The sequence below is a fragment of the Emys orbicularis genome, chromosome 25, assembly GCF_028017835.1.
Source record: "Emys orbicularis isolate rEmyOrb1 chromosome 25, rEmyOrb1.hap1, whole genome shotgun sequence".
In the NCBI taxonomy this organism is placed as follows: Eukaryota; Metazoa; Chordata; order Testudines; family Emydidae; genus Emys; species Emys orbicularis.
This window is the reverse complement of record NC_088707.1, coordinates 12,355,987-12,370,173: the sequence shown is the minus strand read 5'-3', so window position 1 is coordinate 12,370,173 and position 14,187 is coordinate 12,355,987. Positions and strand designations below refer to the sequence as shown.

The 14,187-nt window shown below is 62.5% G+C and overlaps 1 protein-coding gene across 1 annotated transcript in view; it reads right to left on the bottom strand.

Annotated features, from left to right (window-relative positions):
• Nucleotides 1-14,187, bottom strand: part of LOC135894694 (alpha-2-macroglobulin-like protein 1) — an 81,392-nt gene that overhangs the window by 62,451 nt on the left and 4,754 nt on the right. The window contains exons 5-10 of the mRNA XM_065422832.1: nt 12,978-12,998; nt 11,986-12,139; nt 7,379-7,463; nt 6,976-7,105; nt 5,739-5,853; nt 4,695-4,795 (exon numbers count right to left, since the gene is read on the bottom strand). Of these exons, the coding sequence (XP_065278904.1) occupies nt 4,695-4,795; nt 5,739-5,853; nt 6,976-7,105; nt 7,379-7,463; nt 11,986-12,139; nt 12,978-12,998 (606 nt within the window). The remainder of the gene's footprint in view (nt 1-4,694; nt 4,796-5,738; nt 5,854-6,975; nt 7,106-7,378; nt 7,464-11,985; nt 12,140-12,977; nt 12,999-14,187) is intronic.

Below are 14,187 nucleotides of genomic sequence, written 5' to 3'. Positions count from 1 at the left end.
TCGTGAGGCGAACAGATCGACCTGGTGAAATCCCCACCTCTGGAAGATGGAATGGATAATATCCGGGCGAATCGACCACTCGTGCGTCTGGAAGGATCTGCTGAGACGGTCCACCAGAGTGTTCTGGACTCCAGGGAGGAACGATGCCATGAGATGTATCGAGTGGGCAATGCAGAACTCCCACAGGCGAATGGCCTCTTGGCATAGGAGAGACGACCGGGCACCTCCTTGCTTGTTGATGTAGAACATGGCCATGGTGTTGTCGGTGAGGACTGACACGCAATGGCCGCGCAGGAGACCGAGAAATGCCTGACAGGCTAGGTGCACTGCCATCAGCTCTCGAACATTGATGTGCAGGGCTAGTTGGGATGCGGTCCACAGGCCCTGGGTTTGGTGTTCCCCGAGGTGAGCACCCCAACCTAGAGATGAAGCGTCCGTGACCAGGTGCAGGGAGGGTTGAGGGGCATGGAACGGCACTCCTGCGCAAACCGCCTTGTGATCCAGCCACCAGGCGAGGGAAGTCAAGACCGAATTCGGAACCGTGACCACCATGTTTAGGCTGTCCCGATGAGGACGGTACACCAACGATACCCAGGCCTGAAGAAGGCGAAGCCGAAGTCTGGCATGCCTGGTTACGTAGGTGCAAGAGGCCATGTGCCCCAACAGGCCGAGGCACGTCCTTACTGTGGTGATCGGGAAGGCCTGGAGTCCGCAGATGATGTTTGCGATGGTGTGAAACCGAGTGTCTGGCAGAAGAGCTCGGGCGAGTCTGGAGTCTAAAACTGCCCCGATAAACTCTATTCTCTGGGTTGGCTCCAGAGTGGACTTGTCTTTGTTGAGTAGAATGCCTAACTCGTGGAATGTTTGTAGTATTATTTGGACGTGAGCCTGAACTTGCTCCCTGGTGCGGCCGCGCACCAGCCAGTCGTCTAGATACGGGAACACCCGTGTCCTTTGTTGACGAAGGAATGCTGCCACGACAGCCATACATTTGGTGAACACCCTCGGAGCTGCGGACAAGCCGAAGGGAAGGACGGCAAATTGGTAGTGCACATTGTTTACTACAAATCGAAGGAAGCGCCTGTGTGGGGGGTAGATTGCTATATGAAAATATGCGTCCTTCATGTCGAGGGCGGCGTACCAGTCTCCAGGATCCAGGGAAGGGATGATGGTCCCCAAGGAGACCATGCGGAACTTCAACTTTACTATGAATTTGTTGAGTCCACGTAAGTCTAAAATGGGTCGCAAACCCTCTTTTGCTTTGGGGATCAGGAAGTAGAGGGAGTAAAACCCCCTGCCCCTTAACTCTGGGGGAACCTCCTCTATGGCCCCCATAGAGAGGAGCCCAAAAACCTCCTGTGTAAGGAGATGCTCGTGAGAAGGGTCCCTGAAGAGGGGGGGGGGAACGAAGAAAACTGGAGAGCGTATCCCCTCTCCACCGTGCGAAGGACCCAACGGTCCGAGGTTATAAGGGACCAAGCACGGTGGAAACGGGAGTGGCGATCCCGAAAGGAAGGAAATGGATCCTGGGTAGTGGCTGGCGCGCCGTCCTCGAGCGCACCTTCAAAAGTTTTGCCTAGGTCCTGAAGGTGGCCTAGGAGGGCCCTGGTTCTGACCGGGTTGGGGGCCGGTCGACTTCCGTCTACCACCTCGTCCCCGCCTTCTGGGGAAGTCCTGTCTCGGACGAGGAGGAGGAGGGTAGAACCTTTGTGGCTGGGGCCTAAAGGGCCTGCGCTGGGGTCCTGGGACATGCATCCCCAGGGAGCGCATGATGGTTCTAGAGTCCTTGAGGCTCTGCAAACGAGAGTCCGTCTTGTTCGAGAACAATTCCTGTCCCTTGAACGGTAGATCCTGCAGGGTCTGCTGCAGTTCCGGCGGTAACCCCGAAACCTGGAGCCAGGAGACGCGTCGCATGGCTATTCCAGATGCTAGTGTTCTGGCGGCCGAGTCCGCTATGTCTAGGGAGGCCTGCAAGGAGGTCCTAGTCACCTTTTTACCTTCCTCCACTAAGGCCCTGAACTCCTCTCTCGAGTCCTGGGGAACCAACTCTTTGAATTTACCCATGGAGTTCCATGAGTTGTAACTGTAGCGGCTCAAGAGCGCCTGTTGGTTCGCGGCTCTGAGCTGCAGACCCCCCGCTGAGTAAACTTTATGCCCGAACAAATCAAAGCGTTTGGCGTCCTTCGATTTGGGCGCTGCCGCCTGCTGACCATGGCGCTCTCTTGCGTTCACTGAGGACACTACTAGTGAACACGGTGGAGGGTGTGTATATAGATACTCATGGTCCTTGTAGGGGACAAAGTACTTCCTCTCTACAACTCTGGCAGTGGGTGGGATGGAGGCAGGGGTTTGCCATATGGTATTGGCGTTAGCCTGAATCGTACGAATTAGCGGTAACGCCACCCGGGATGGGGCATCAGCCGACAGGATGCTCACCACCAGTTCCTGTACCTCCACTATCTCCTCTGCCTGCAGGTCCATGTTGCGTGCCACCCTACGTAATAGGTCTTGGTGGGCACGGAGATCTATTGGGGGCGGGCCAGAAGCTGTTGTGCCCGCCACCGCCTCATCCGGGGAAGATGAGGAGGATGCTTCAGGGGGTAAGGGATCCAAATGCGGGTGCGGTTCTAAGGGTCCCTGATGTGAAGGATCTCCTGCCCCGGGGTCTGGGGCCTGTGCGGGTGTCGGCACGGGAGCCTCCATGCCCCCTGGGGGAGGACGGGAGATGGTAGCCTCCGGAACTCTGGGCTCAGATTGTGCCGAGCAAGAGGGCGCTGGTGGAGCCCCTTGCGCTTGGTGATACGCCCACGGGGTCCAGAAAGACCAATGCGCAGGGTCCTGTGTAGGGTCCTCTGCCCCGTCCTGCCAATGGCCCAAGTCGTCGGCAACCTAACCCTGAGCAGGGTACGCCGATCGGGAAGCCCCGTCGGACGAGCGAGATGCCGATCTTGAGGGCCAGGGCGGTGCCGAGCGTGGTTGCGTTGGCTCGGCCCGGTATGGTGCCGATCAGTGCCGGTCCACAGGTGAGCGGTCTCTGCACGGTGCCGGTGAGCGGTACCGGGATCGAGAACGGTGCCGATGTCCCTGTCGGTACCGAGATCCGGATCTTGAACGGGATGACGAAGACCGCCTGTAGACTCGGTGCTGGGAGCAGCCTCTCGAACGGGAGCGGCGCTCATACCAGTGCCGAGAGCTGCGTCTGGACTCCGATCGGTACCGATGCTCAGGACGGTGCCGAGACGTAGACCGGTGCCGGGAAGAAGATCTAGGCCTCGAGTACGACCGGTGCCGAAATGAAGATCGGCGCCGGGACTGCGAGCGGCATCGGGACCTGCTCCGAGACTGGGAGCGGTGCCGCGAGTCCAGGCTCGTAGATGGTGGCCGTACCAGGGCAGGCTTGCCCCTGGATTGCACGGTCCGAAGGGCAGGCGGTGCCACGGGCTGAGATGGAGCCGGCTCCGTGAGGGCGATGAGGTCTTTCGCTGTTGCGAAGGTCTCCGGAGTAGAAGGGAGACCGGGCTCCACCGCAGAACGAGGCGGTGAGCCAGTCCGCACAGGACTCAACGGCCCTATCCCCAGTGCCGGAGTCAAGGGTGTTGAGGATGTCTGCGCCCTCTGGCATTCCAAAGGCGGACGCGGCTCTACCACCGGTGCCGGGGGAGCCGGTGCCTGTAGGACAGCGGCGTCCTGGGTCTTGCGGGGTCTTTTGTGTCCCAGAGACAGGAAACGGCGCTGAGGCGCTTGTGGCGGACGCGGTGCCGAGGGAGGACGATGCCATGGGCCCTTATCCGTGTCTGCTCGCGGTGCAGTACCGGCGGGTGCCGCTGGGGTGCTGCGCACCGAGGCGCTCGGTGCCGGGACTTGGCGCGCCGAAGGAGGATCTGGGCTAAGTGCCGCCTCCATAAGGAGCTGCTTGAGTCTGAAGTCCCGCTCCTTTTTGGTCCTGGGTCTGAAAGCCTTACAGATTTTACACTTATCTGTCTGGTGAGACTCCCCTAAGCACTTCAGACAAGCGTCGTGAGGGTCTCCCGTTGGCATAGGCTTAGCACAGGTCGCACAGGGCTTAAAGCCAGGAGCCTTGGGCATGAGCCTGGCTGTGCGCCGGGGGAAAAGGGGGGAAAATAGCCCCCTTAACCCCCGCTAACTATTTACAACTATTTATACTGGTGAACAAACTATTAACAACAAACTACTAATCTAAAGAATATAACAACAACTATCTACAAGAACTAATGAGTAAAGCTAGGGAGAGTGGAGAACAGCTATGCCGCGCTCCACAGTTCCAACGACCGTCACGGGTGGTAAGAAGGAACTGAGGGGGCGCTGGGTCGGCTGGGGTATATATCCAGCGCCATGAAGGCGCCATTCCAGGGGACTCCACAGCCGACCCACCGGGTGTTGCTAGGGTAGAAAATTCTCCGACGATCGTGCACGCAGCGCGCGCACACCTAATTGGAATCGATATGAGCAAGCACTCGAAGAAGAACTGAGGGTTGGCTGGTTGCTCAACCCCCATTGTGCCCTCGGTAAGAGGGGGCTTGAGGACATGGAGAGCACAGCTAACGCATCCGATCTCCAGTGCATGGGGCACAGGGGCACCAGAAGTGCAGCACATCCAGCAAGCAGTCAACATCAATGAAGGTTACAGTTTGGTACAGACATATCTCACTCTGTCACACTGGTAATCCCGTTACCTTGCCAGTGTAGGGGATTCCAGCCTTGTAGGTAGCGTCAGCGTCCTCAAAGGTCACTATAGACATGATGTCGCAGCTCTTGGTCGCGTTGAGCTCCACCCCTAGCAGGAGAGGGAGGGACGATAGGAGGAAGGTGCCAGGAGAGCCACCAGAGTTCAGGCTACGTCCCAGATTTCTCTCCATAACAATCCGTGCAGCCATTTCTACCCCCTCTCGCTATGGACTGGAGGGTGTGATTTGGGGGAGAATTTGGGAGGTTCGGCTGGGGTCAGAGAAGGATTTTCCTGGGGAATCTGGAAACTAGAAAATTTAGATCCACCTTCCCCTGGGGCTTAATCCCAAACCAGCCACTTGACATCTGCCAGCAGGGTCTCCTGGTTCTGTGGCCCTTTCCCCAGCAGAGAGCTCCTTACTGAACGGCCCCAGAGCTGACCCAGCACACAGGCCTCTCGGCACAGGGCCTGCCCCCAGAAAGGGCCGTTTTCAGCAGTGCCCAGTGACCCGTTGCCGTTCTGGACCCGCTCTCCTCCAGCCACTTCGCCATCGCTGATGTCAGCACCCGAGGGTAACGTTGTAGCCACCCCACAGTTACAGTTTTCAGCCAAACAGGTGTCGGCCGCTCTGGAAATCAGGATTCTTGGGGTTAAATGTGGAGTTATCTGGGTTCGTTGCTAAGCGATTAGCACTTGCAGTTTGAAAGCTAAGCGCTAACGTCACTGAGGCCATGACTCAGGGCCCAGCGACACAGGCTGGGCCTTCACTCCGCTCTGCCAGTTCAGTCCACAGCCAGAGGCCACTCACGGGAGGGTGTTTAGTCTTTGCGTGAACGTGCCCAGGTCTGAACTCCTCATGAGGGATCGATCCCAGTGATGGGCTGAACCAGAACCCCAGATCCAACCCCCCAACGCTACCTTTGGGCCCATCTCTAAAGCAGCTGGGCTACGAATGACATGACCACACGTGCAAGTGAGACCCCTCTGCCCCTGGGGGTTCAGTGCTGGGAGCTGCCTGGGGGCGTGCATGTGTGCTTGATTTCAATCCCACCTGTCCCCTCCTCCACGAGAGACGCCTTGGCCTGGAGGCTCATCCCGTAGCCAGAGTCGGTCGGCACTACGCGAGGAATCTCCACCTCGCTGGAAAAGCAGCCGTTGCTGTCAGTCTGGAGGGAGAGAATCACAGCCCGTTAGCAGCAGCTCTGCACCAGGCCCCGCAGGTGTCAGCTCAGCAGGTCTCTAATCGGGCTTGGCCTGGTTAGTGCTGGGCTGGGAGACACTCAAAGAAAACCTGGGGGCTGAAGTCAGCAGCAGGGGGCGCTCTCACCTCGGAGTCAGCCCTGACACCGGTACCCCAGCACGGCGCTAGGGGGCGCTGTGTAGCTGGAGCTGCTGTGGTGGGGATGAGACGTCAAACAGAGGCTGTGGCCACTCGTGCCCATCAAAGATCCCCTGGTGCTTGTCCTCCATCGTCGTGGTAACGCTGGCTAATTCCAATCGGCCCCCTAGCCCCCCAGGGACTGAGAGCATTCGGGGAGATCTGTATCTTCCATTGCCCCCGCCTATCGAGAGCTGCTGATGAGGAAAGGCGGCCCCGTAACCTTGGGCACTAGCCTAGGTCTGGAGAGACCTTGGGGCAAGTCCCTGCTCTGCCACAGGCTGCCTGCAAGTCCCTCTGAGTACGGCTCCAGCAGAAACCCCCTGCAGCCGCGAGTCTCAGAGCCCAGCCCTGCTGACCCCGCTTGTGCTGCGGGGCTAAAACCAGCAGGTCGATGGTCAGGTCCAGGCTCTAGACCCGGGGAGGGGGGAGGGTCTCGGAGCCCAGGCTCCAGCTGAGCGTCTACACTGTTCCTTTAGCCCCGCGGCGCAAGCCCCAGGCAGCAGAGCTGGGCTCGGAGACGCTGCTGCAGGGTTTTTGCTGTGCAGACGGACCCTGAGCATCTCTGTGCCTCAGTTCCCCATCTGTACAATGGGGACAGGAGCCTGCCCTGCCTCCCAGGGGCTAGGAGGATCAGTGAGGCATTGAGATATTGTGGTGAGGGGGGCCATATAAGTCCCTAAGCCCTGCTACACAGTTGCCAGTCCCCACCCCCAGCCTGCCAGATGGGGACCCGGATGGAGCCGGGGCCTGATTCGCCTGCACTTACACCAGCTTTACACCAATGTCACCAACCTCATCAAGGCAGATCACAGCGCCCCCTCTGGCCAGTGTAAGAAAAACACGAAGAGCAGCCTCCTCCAGCGGCATGTCATGTACCTCCCCCCCCCCCGCCCCCAGTCACACTCACCTGGCCAGTAAGCTCCGTGCACAGAGCCCTGGTTAGCTCGGCATGAAAATGGTACCAGGGATCTGCTGATTGTTTCTCCCGACACAGGCTGGCCTGGACCCTCCCCAGGACGGGCTTCCCGGAGGTGTCTCTGTTTAGCAGAGGGGAGGGAGAGGGTAAGTGGGAGGGGAGGGGGCCAACGCCCCTGTCCATGGTGGGGGGGCCCTGCTGGGGTGTGGCTGGTCGTGTGACTGGGAGTGAGAGCCCCAGGGACCCCTGCCTGACCATGAGCATGGGGCAGAGGGGGGCCCAGGCAGGGAAGGGGCAGGTCAGATCCTGGCCTGGGTGGCGGGGGAGGGGAGTCAGGTCCAGGGTGGTACTAGCCCCACCTTTATCGGCCCGGCAGGGCTGCTTTCACACTCACCGGCCGCACACCCGCAGCAGGAGCGTCTCATCCAGCACCGTCACCACGGGGGGCAGCTCCAGGGTCACTTTGAACTTGGGCAGCACTGGGGGGCAGAGAGGGATGGGGTGAAACCGACCCGCAGCCCCGGCTCGGGGGTTTCATCGCAATCATCGGCCTTGGAGCTCCTCTCCAGGTCTTGCAGCCCCCCCACCAACCTGCCGGCCGGGCGGGAAGGGGAAGGGCCCGGAAATGGAGCAGGGCTGGGAAGAGGCTGCAGCAGGAGCCTCAGCCGGCAGGAGTCTTTTCAACCCCACTGACAATAAACTGAAAAACAGCCTCTGTCCCCCACTGCCTGGCCCCAATGGGCAGGGGCAGGGGCAGGGGCAGCGCCAGGCATGACATGGGCTCGAGATGGCGTTTGGGCCAGGGACCACGTGGGGCTGAGAGCGGGAACATGCCAGGGACAACGTGGGCTAGGGCTAGGAGCAATGGTCTCAAGTTGCAGTGGGGGAGGTCTAGGTTGGATATTAGGAAACACTATTTCACTAGGAGGGTGTTGAAGCACTGGAATGGGTTATCTAGGGAGGTGGTGGAATCCCTGGCTGGGATGATTTAGTTGGGAATTGGTTCTGCTTTGAGCAGGGGATTGGACTAGATGATCTCCTGAGGTCCCTTCCAACACTGATATTCTCTGATTCTAACTGTCTAATCACACAGACCCAAGCACCCTTGCTCTGCCCTCTGCCCCACCCCTTCCACTCTGCCCCGTCCATGCCCCTTCTCCGAGGCCCTGTCCCGCTCACTTCATCCCCGCCCCCCCCCCCCGGCGCTCCCTCTCCCACACCCTCACTCACTTTCACCGGGCTAGGGAAGGGGGTTAGGGTTGGGGTGTGGGAGAGGGTGAGAGGTGCGGACTCCGGGAGGGAGTTTGAGTGCAGGAGGGGCCTCAGGCCTGGGGTGCAGGACGGGGTGTGGGCTCTGGGAGGGAGTTTGGTTGCAGGAGGGGACTCAGGGCTGGGGCAGGGGATTGGGGTGCGGCAGGGGGTGAGGGGTGCTGGCTCTGGGAGGGAGTTTGGGTGCAGAAGGGGGTTGTGGGCTGGGGCAGAGGGTAGGAGTGTGGGAGGGGTGCGGGCCCTGGTTGGGTGGCTCCCAGTCGGCAGCACAGTGGGGATAAGGCAGTGCTTATCCCTGCCTGCCCTGCCCCGTGCCATTCCCAGACCCGGGCAGCACCTCCCTGCAGTCCCTGGGGGGATCAGGGGGCTCCTCATGCTGCACCTGCCTGCAGACACCACCCCCCGCAGCTCCCATTGGCCGCAGTTCCCCAGCAATGGGAGCTGCAGAGTTGGCGTTCAGGGCGGGGGCAGTGTGAGGAGCCCCCTGACCCCCCCCAGAGGCCACAGGGACTTGCCGGTTGCTTCCAGGAGCTGTGCAGGGCCAGGGCCAGCAGGGAGCCTGCCTTAGCCCTGCTGCGCCACCAGACTTTTAGCAGCCTTCCCGGCTGATGAGGTCCCGACTGTTCCAGTGGCGTAGCCAGGTCCTAAATGCAGGGGGAGCAAATCTAAAAAAGGCGCTCCCCTTGGCTCCTCCTCTGGCCACGCCCCCCTTGGCTCCTGCTCCGGCCGCGCCGCGCCCCCCCCTTGGCTCCTGCAGCCACGCTGTGGCCATGCTGCGCCCCCCCCTCGGAGGGGCTCGGTCAGGGGGGAGGGGGCCAGGGGCGGGCTGGCAGCGAGGGCTAGCTGGGGCTGGCGGCTCCCCCCGGCAGAGCAGCAGGCACAGCCTTCGGGGAGGCTGGAGGGCTCCTCATGGCAGAGGTGGGGGGAAAGCCGCACGGCTCCGGCCGCGTTCCGGGAACCGGGGCCGCCGCCCTGGGGCCCGAGCCGCTGGGGCCGGGGGTGCTCGGCCGGCGCCGCTCGGCCAGGGCCGGGACTGGGGCTGGCGTGCTCGGCTGGAACTGGGGCCGGCGCGCTTGGCCGGAACCGGGGCCGGCGCCCTGGGGCCCGCGCCCCGGGGCCCGAGCTGGAGCCACTGGGGCCGGAGCTGAGCCGGGCTGGAGCCGCCAGGGCCAGGACCGGGCCGGCGCCACGGGGCCCGGGCCGAGCTGGGCTGGAGCCGCTGGGGCCGGAGCTGCCGGGGGTGCTCGGCCGGCGCCGCTGGGGCCGAGCTGGGCCGGAGCCGCCAGGGCCGGGACCGGGCCGGTGCGCTCGGCCGGAGCTGCCAGGGCTGGGACTGGGCCGGCGCCACGGGGCCCGGGCCGAGCTGGGCCGGAGCCGCCGGGGCCGGAGCCGCCAGGGCCGGGAGCGGGCCAGGCCCGCTGCAGCAGGACGGAGCCGCTTGACCAGGGCCAGAGGGAGCCGGCCGGAGTGGGCCGTGCCGCACCTCCCCGGAGCCCTCTTTCTCGCGCCCCAGCCCCAGCTTACCTGCTGCTGCCGGCCTGCCCCTGCTTGTTTTCAGACTTCCCGCGAACATGTGATTCATGGGAAGCAGGGGAGGGGGAGGAGCAGGGGGGGCGGAGCGTTCAGGGGAGGAGAGGAGGGGGAAGTGAGCTAGGGGAGGGGTGGACAGCTGCGGGGCCCTTTTAGGCGCCGCTTTTGAAAAATGTGATGAGGGGAAGCGGCTGCTTCCCCTGCACCCCACTAGCTACGCTAGTGGGCTGTTCCCCTCCAGGAGCTGGTGTTCAGCTGGGACCTCGTCCTCAGCAGTCCCCCGCCAGGCAGCCTGGCCAGACAGGGCCAAATTCACCCCTGGGCTCAGCCCAGAGGAGCCAGGGGGGCTGCTCCAGGGCAGTTTGTCCCTCAGGGTCTGGGCCGTCCTGGGGCACTGACAGGAGCTGGCTGGGCGGCTCCGAGGCCCAGAAGCCCCAGGAGGGGAGTGTGTGTTGGGGCTGGGTGAATGTGCAGCCCTGGGATGGGCCAGTGAAGGGGGGGTGTTTGGGGGTGCTTCATTTTCCCCTTATGCTAGGGGAGGGGGGTGGGAGGCAGTTGGGGGGTCAGGCAGGGTGTTTGGGGCAGGGGGGTGGGAGGCAGTTGGGGGGTCAGGGGCAGGTGTATGGGGTGAGGGTGGGGGTAGGTGGCAGCTGTTTCAAGGGAGACATCAGAGCTCTTCTCTCCCCCTCCCCCGCAGGAGCCAGAGGAGGGTTGGGGGGTGGGGGCGTTGTAGCAGGGTGGACACCAGCTCCTGCCCTGAAGGGCTTGAAATCAGCCCTGGTAGAGGGCTGAGACTGTGAGAGGGTTGCTGATAGGAAAGCAGCAAGCCTCCGCTGAGTGGGGAAGCGGCCGTAGCTGGGCCACACCCCATCAGGCCACAGCTGGCCTGTATAAAAAGGCTGGGAGCCAGGAGCTCAACAGTCTCTCTCTGTGTTCAGAGAGAGAAGGACCTGGCTGCAGGGAGCTTAACTAAGTGCCTAGAGTGGAGCAGGGCTGGGGAAAGGCCAAGGGAACCGAGGAGCTCCGGCCTGGAAAGCCCCAGGCTGCAGGCCTGGTAAGGCCTATTAGGTACTGGGTTGCAGGGGGCAGCTCATGGGTAGGCAGAGGCAGCAGGTCCGAACCCCTTTGCCTGTGATGAGTGGCTGACACTGCAGTCTGCCCCAGTGAACGGGGGCTAGATGGGGACTGGGCAGTAGCCAAGACTGAGGTGAAGTGGGGATAGTGGGTGGGCGTTCCCCTGGGAGGAGGAGACCCAGAGCTGTGAGGGGTTACTGCGAGGGGGCAGCACCCCAGACAACGGGGCACTGGGGTCCAGGGAGGGACACGGGGGCCAGAGGACAGGCAGATCCCCGGCCTGCAGAGGGCGCTCTAGAGCTGGAACGAGCTAATTCCCAGAAGTCACCAGCAGGAGGCACCGCAGGGGTGAGTCCGCTCCTCTACAGGGGTGAAGAGGGGGCCACTGACATTTCCCTCCCCCTCCCAGCAACACCAGCTCTGGGAAGGGTGTGTATGTGTGAAGAGCCCCTTGTGCTCCAGGAGGCGGCACTGGGGGGCACAGGGCAGATGTGGGTGGGTGCTGGGCTGGGCTAGGCTGAGTTGGGGCTGGGGGGGATAAAGTTAGATGCTGGGGGCTTGGTGAGAAGCTGGAGGCTCCATCTCATCCGGCAGCCAGCGAGCTCCTGCAGCAGGAGCCAGGATCAGCTCCTGCGATAACTTTGGGAGAGTTGGCACTAGGGTAACTCCTGCACACATACGGGGGCAGGGGAGTGTGTGAAAAAATCCAAAGTCAGACCTAAAAGAATAAAACAATCATTAAAAATAAACCTCACAATTTTGGGTTTTGACTCATGATTGTGACATGTCTGGGGCCGGCCATACTGAAATCCCCGGCTCTGCCTCCCCACAGCGGCGCTGACGTGAGACCTCCCCCAGGGCCCTAGAGCAGAGTGGGGCAGGGCTGGGGCAGGGCAGGGAGGCTGAATTCCCCCTCACCCAGGGCCCTATTGCGAGAGGAGTGGCCATGGGGTGGCTGAGGCCCAGGAGAGCTTGGAGCTGGCTGGGCCAGTCCCGGGGCTCTGAGCTCCCAGGGACCCTCTGACAGGGACCCACGGACACCTCGCCCCAGGGAGACTCAGGAATTCCCCTCCCCCACCACGTGCCGGAGCCATGGCCTCGGTTGCTGCCCAGGGCCCTGCTGCGCACCGTATTCCTCCACGCTGAACGAGAGCCTCGTCCCCTGCGCCTTGATGGCATACGTCCCCAGGGCCAGCTCTGCAGAGAGCAGGAGGGACAGATCCACGATGCCCTGCTGCGGAGTCACATCTCGCCACTGGGCGATGCAGTTCCCGCTGGGATCCTGGCACACGGACACACTCTGCTCAGCCGCTGCCCCCGCACATGGCTCGTCCCCGGCAGCCCCCGAGTGCCTCGTGCTGCCGACAGGGGCTGGATCGACGGCCGGGGGCTCAAATCCTTCTCCTTAGCCTGGAGCAGGCACCGCTGGGCAGCCGCTGGGCAAGGGGGCCCCTGCCAGTGCCCCTCAGCCCTGGCCCGAGGGCACCACCCCTGGGGGGAACAGGCTCCCGAGGGACACCCCATCTCCAGACTGGACAAAGCCCAGGGAACTCGCCATAGGGACCGTTTTTCATCTAAGTGCTAGGCCTCTGTGGGTATGTTCCCTGCCCCCCTCCTGCCACGCAGCCTCCCCAAATCTCCACACCTCCCCTCTACCCCTGCAGCTCCCAGAGACCCTCCCTCCTCCCCTTCCCTTCCCCCATCAGGCTCCCAAGGGAGCTCACCGCTGAGTTCCCCACTGGCCTGATCAAGTCACCGCCTGACCCAGAGTTCAGGGGCTGGGAACATTCGGGGTGAGCGACTCAGGCAGGGATCCCAGCCAGGCCCAAACCCACCTGCCTCCCGGACAGACAGCCCCAGACGCTGCAAACTCGGGGTGGGGAGGACGTAACCCGATGGCACAAATGTCCCCTCGCTGCCCCCATGGGGCCCAGCCCAGAAATGCCCTGTGCTCTGGGACTCTTTGCACCCGCACAGCAGGGCAGAGGGGTCTAGGGCTGGATTGCTGGACACTGTGGTCACAGCCCAGACTCCTCTGGGATCCCCACGACTGAACACCCCCGGGGGCCCTCAGATGAGCCGGACAGGAGGAGGAGGTGGCTGGAGAGGCACGGACTGACCTGCACGGTGACCAGGGGCAGCTGCAAAGCAAACAGACAGGAGATGGCTGGTTAGAGGGATAGGAAACACCCCCCACTGCCCACGGGTCTGCCTGTGACCTCCCCAGGGCCGGGGTGTCTCTGGGGCCTTGGGGGATCATGCAGACAGCAGCGGGGTTGACCGAGAGAGCAGGGACAGGAAGGGGAGCCCATGAGGCTGGAGCCCTCGCACCTCCCATGGGCCCCTCCCTGCAGTGGTGGATACAGGGCAGTGGGTGGCTGGTCTGTGCATGGAGGAGCAGGGCGAGATGCTGGGGTCTCTGCCAAGGGGCAGTCTAAGGGCCGGGGGTCTGCGTTGCAGCCAGTGCCCGGGCGAGATGGCTGGGAGGGGAGCTGTCAATCTGTATTTTAACACTGGGCCCGATTCTGCCACCTCACTCAGAGCGCACAGCACGGTTAGGCTGAAAGGTGCTAATGACTGTCACCCCGGGGGGGGGAGGGCTGGCATCCACAGCCAATCACAGATTGCACTAACGCCAGTGGGTGCCCAGTGCCCTCATTCCGGCTCCATGCAATGTGCAATCAACCCTCTCTGCGCAGTAAAGGGACTGCAAACAACAGAGGCCACTGCCCAAGGCACTAGGCTCTGTAGCCAAGGGGGCTGCTCCACACGGCTGTTTTCAGCAGGCCAGCACAAGCCCTGCTACTGCAAGTCTGTTAACCTGCCCTGGGAGACTCACCCCCTGCAGCAGTGAAGACCAGTGGTTCTCAAATGTTAGTGCTCAGGGCGGGGGCAGCGCGCAGAGACCCTCTGCCTCCACCCCGGGGACGTGCTGCATGCTTCTGGGAGCGGCGCAGAGCCAGGGCAGGTAGGGAGCCTGCTTTAGCCCCGCTGCACCGCTGACTGGACTTTTAGCGCCTAAAATCTCCCGGTTTGGCTTCAGTAGCCTCCGGGAGATAGAGGGAGGGAGGGAGGGGGAGGAATTGATAAGCGGGGCCTGCGGATCCTCTGGACTTCAATCGGGGACCCCCAGGGGTCCACGGACCCCAGTTTGAGAAACACTGGTGTAGACCAGGGTGGCCGCTGAGGCATTCCCAGAATACCGGAGATCCTGGTACTTCCAGGAATGGCGTGGGCCTGTCCCCGCTGGCGTGACCTCGCACACTCAGTGTGTGTGAGTTCACACTAGCAGGGGCGGAGCAGTGCGCTCTCCCAAATGGCGCCCCCATC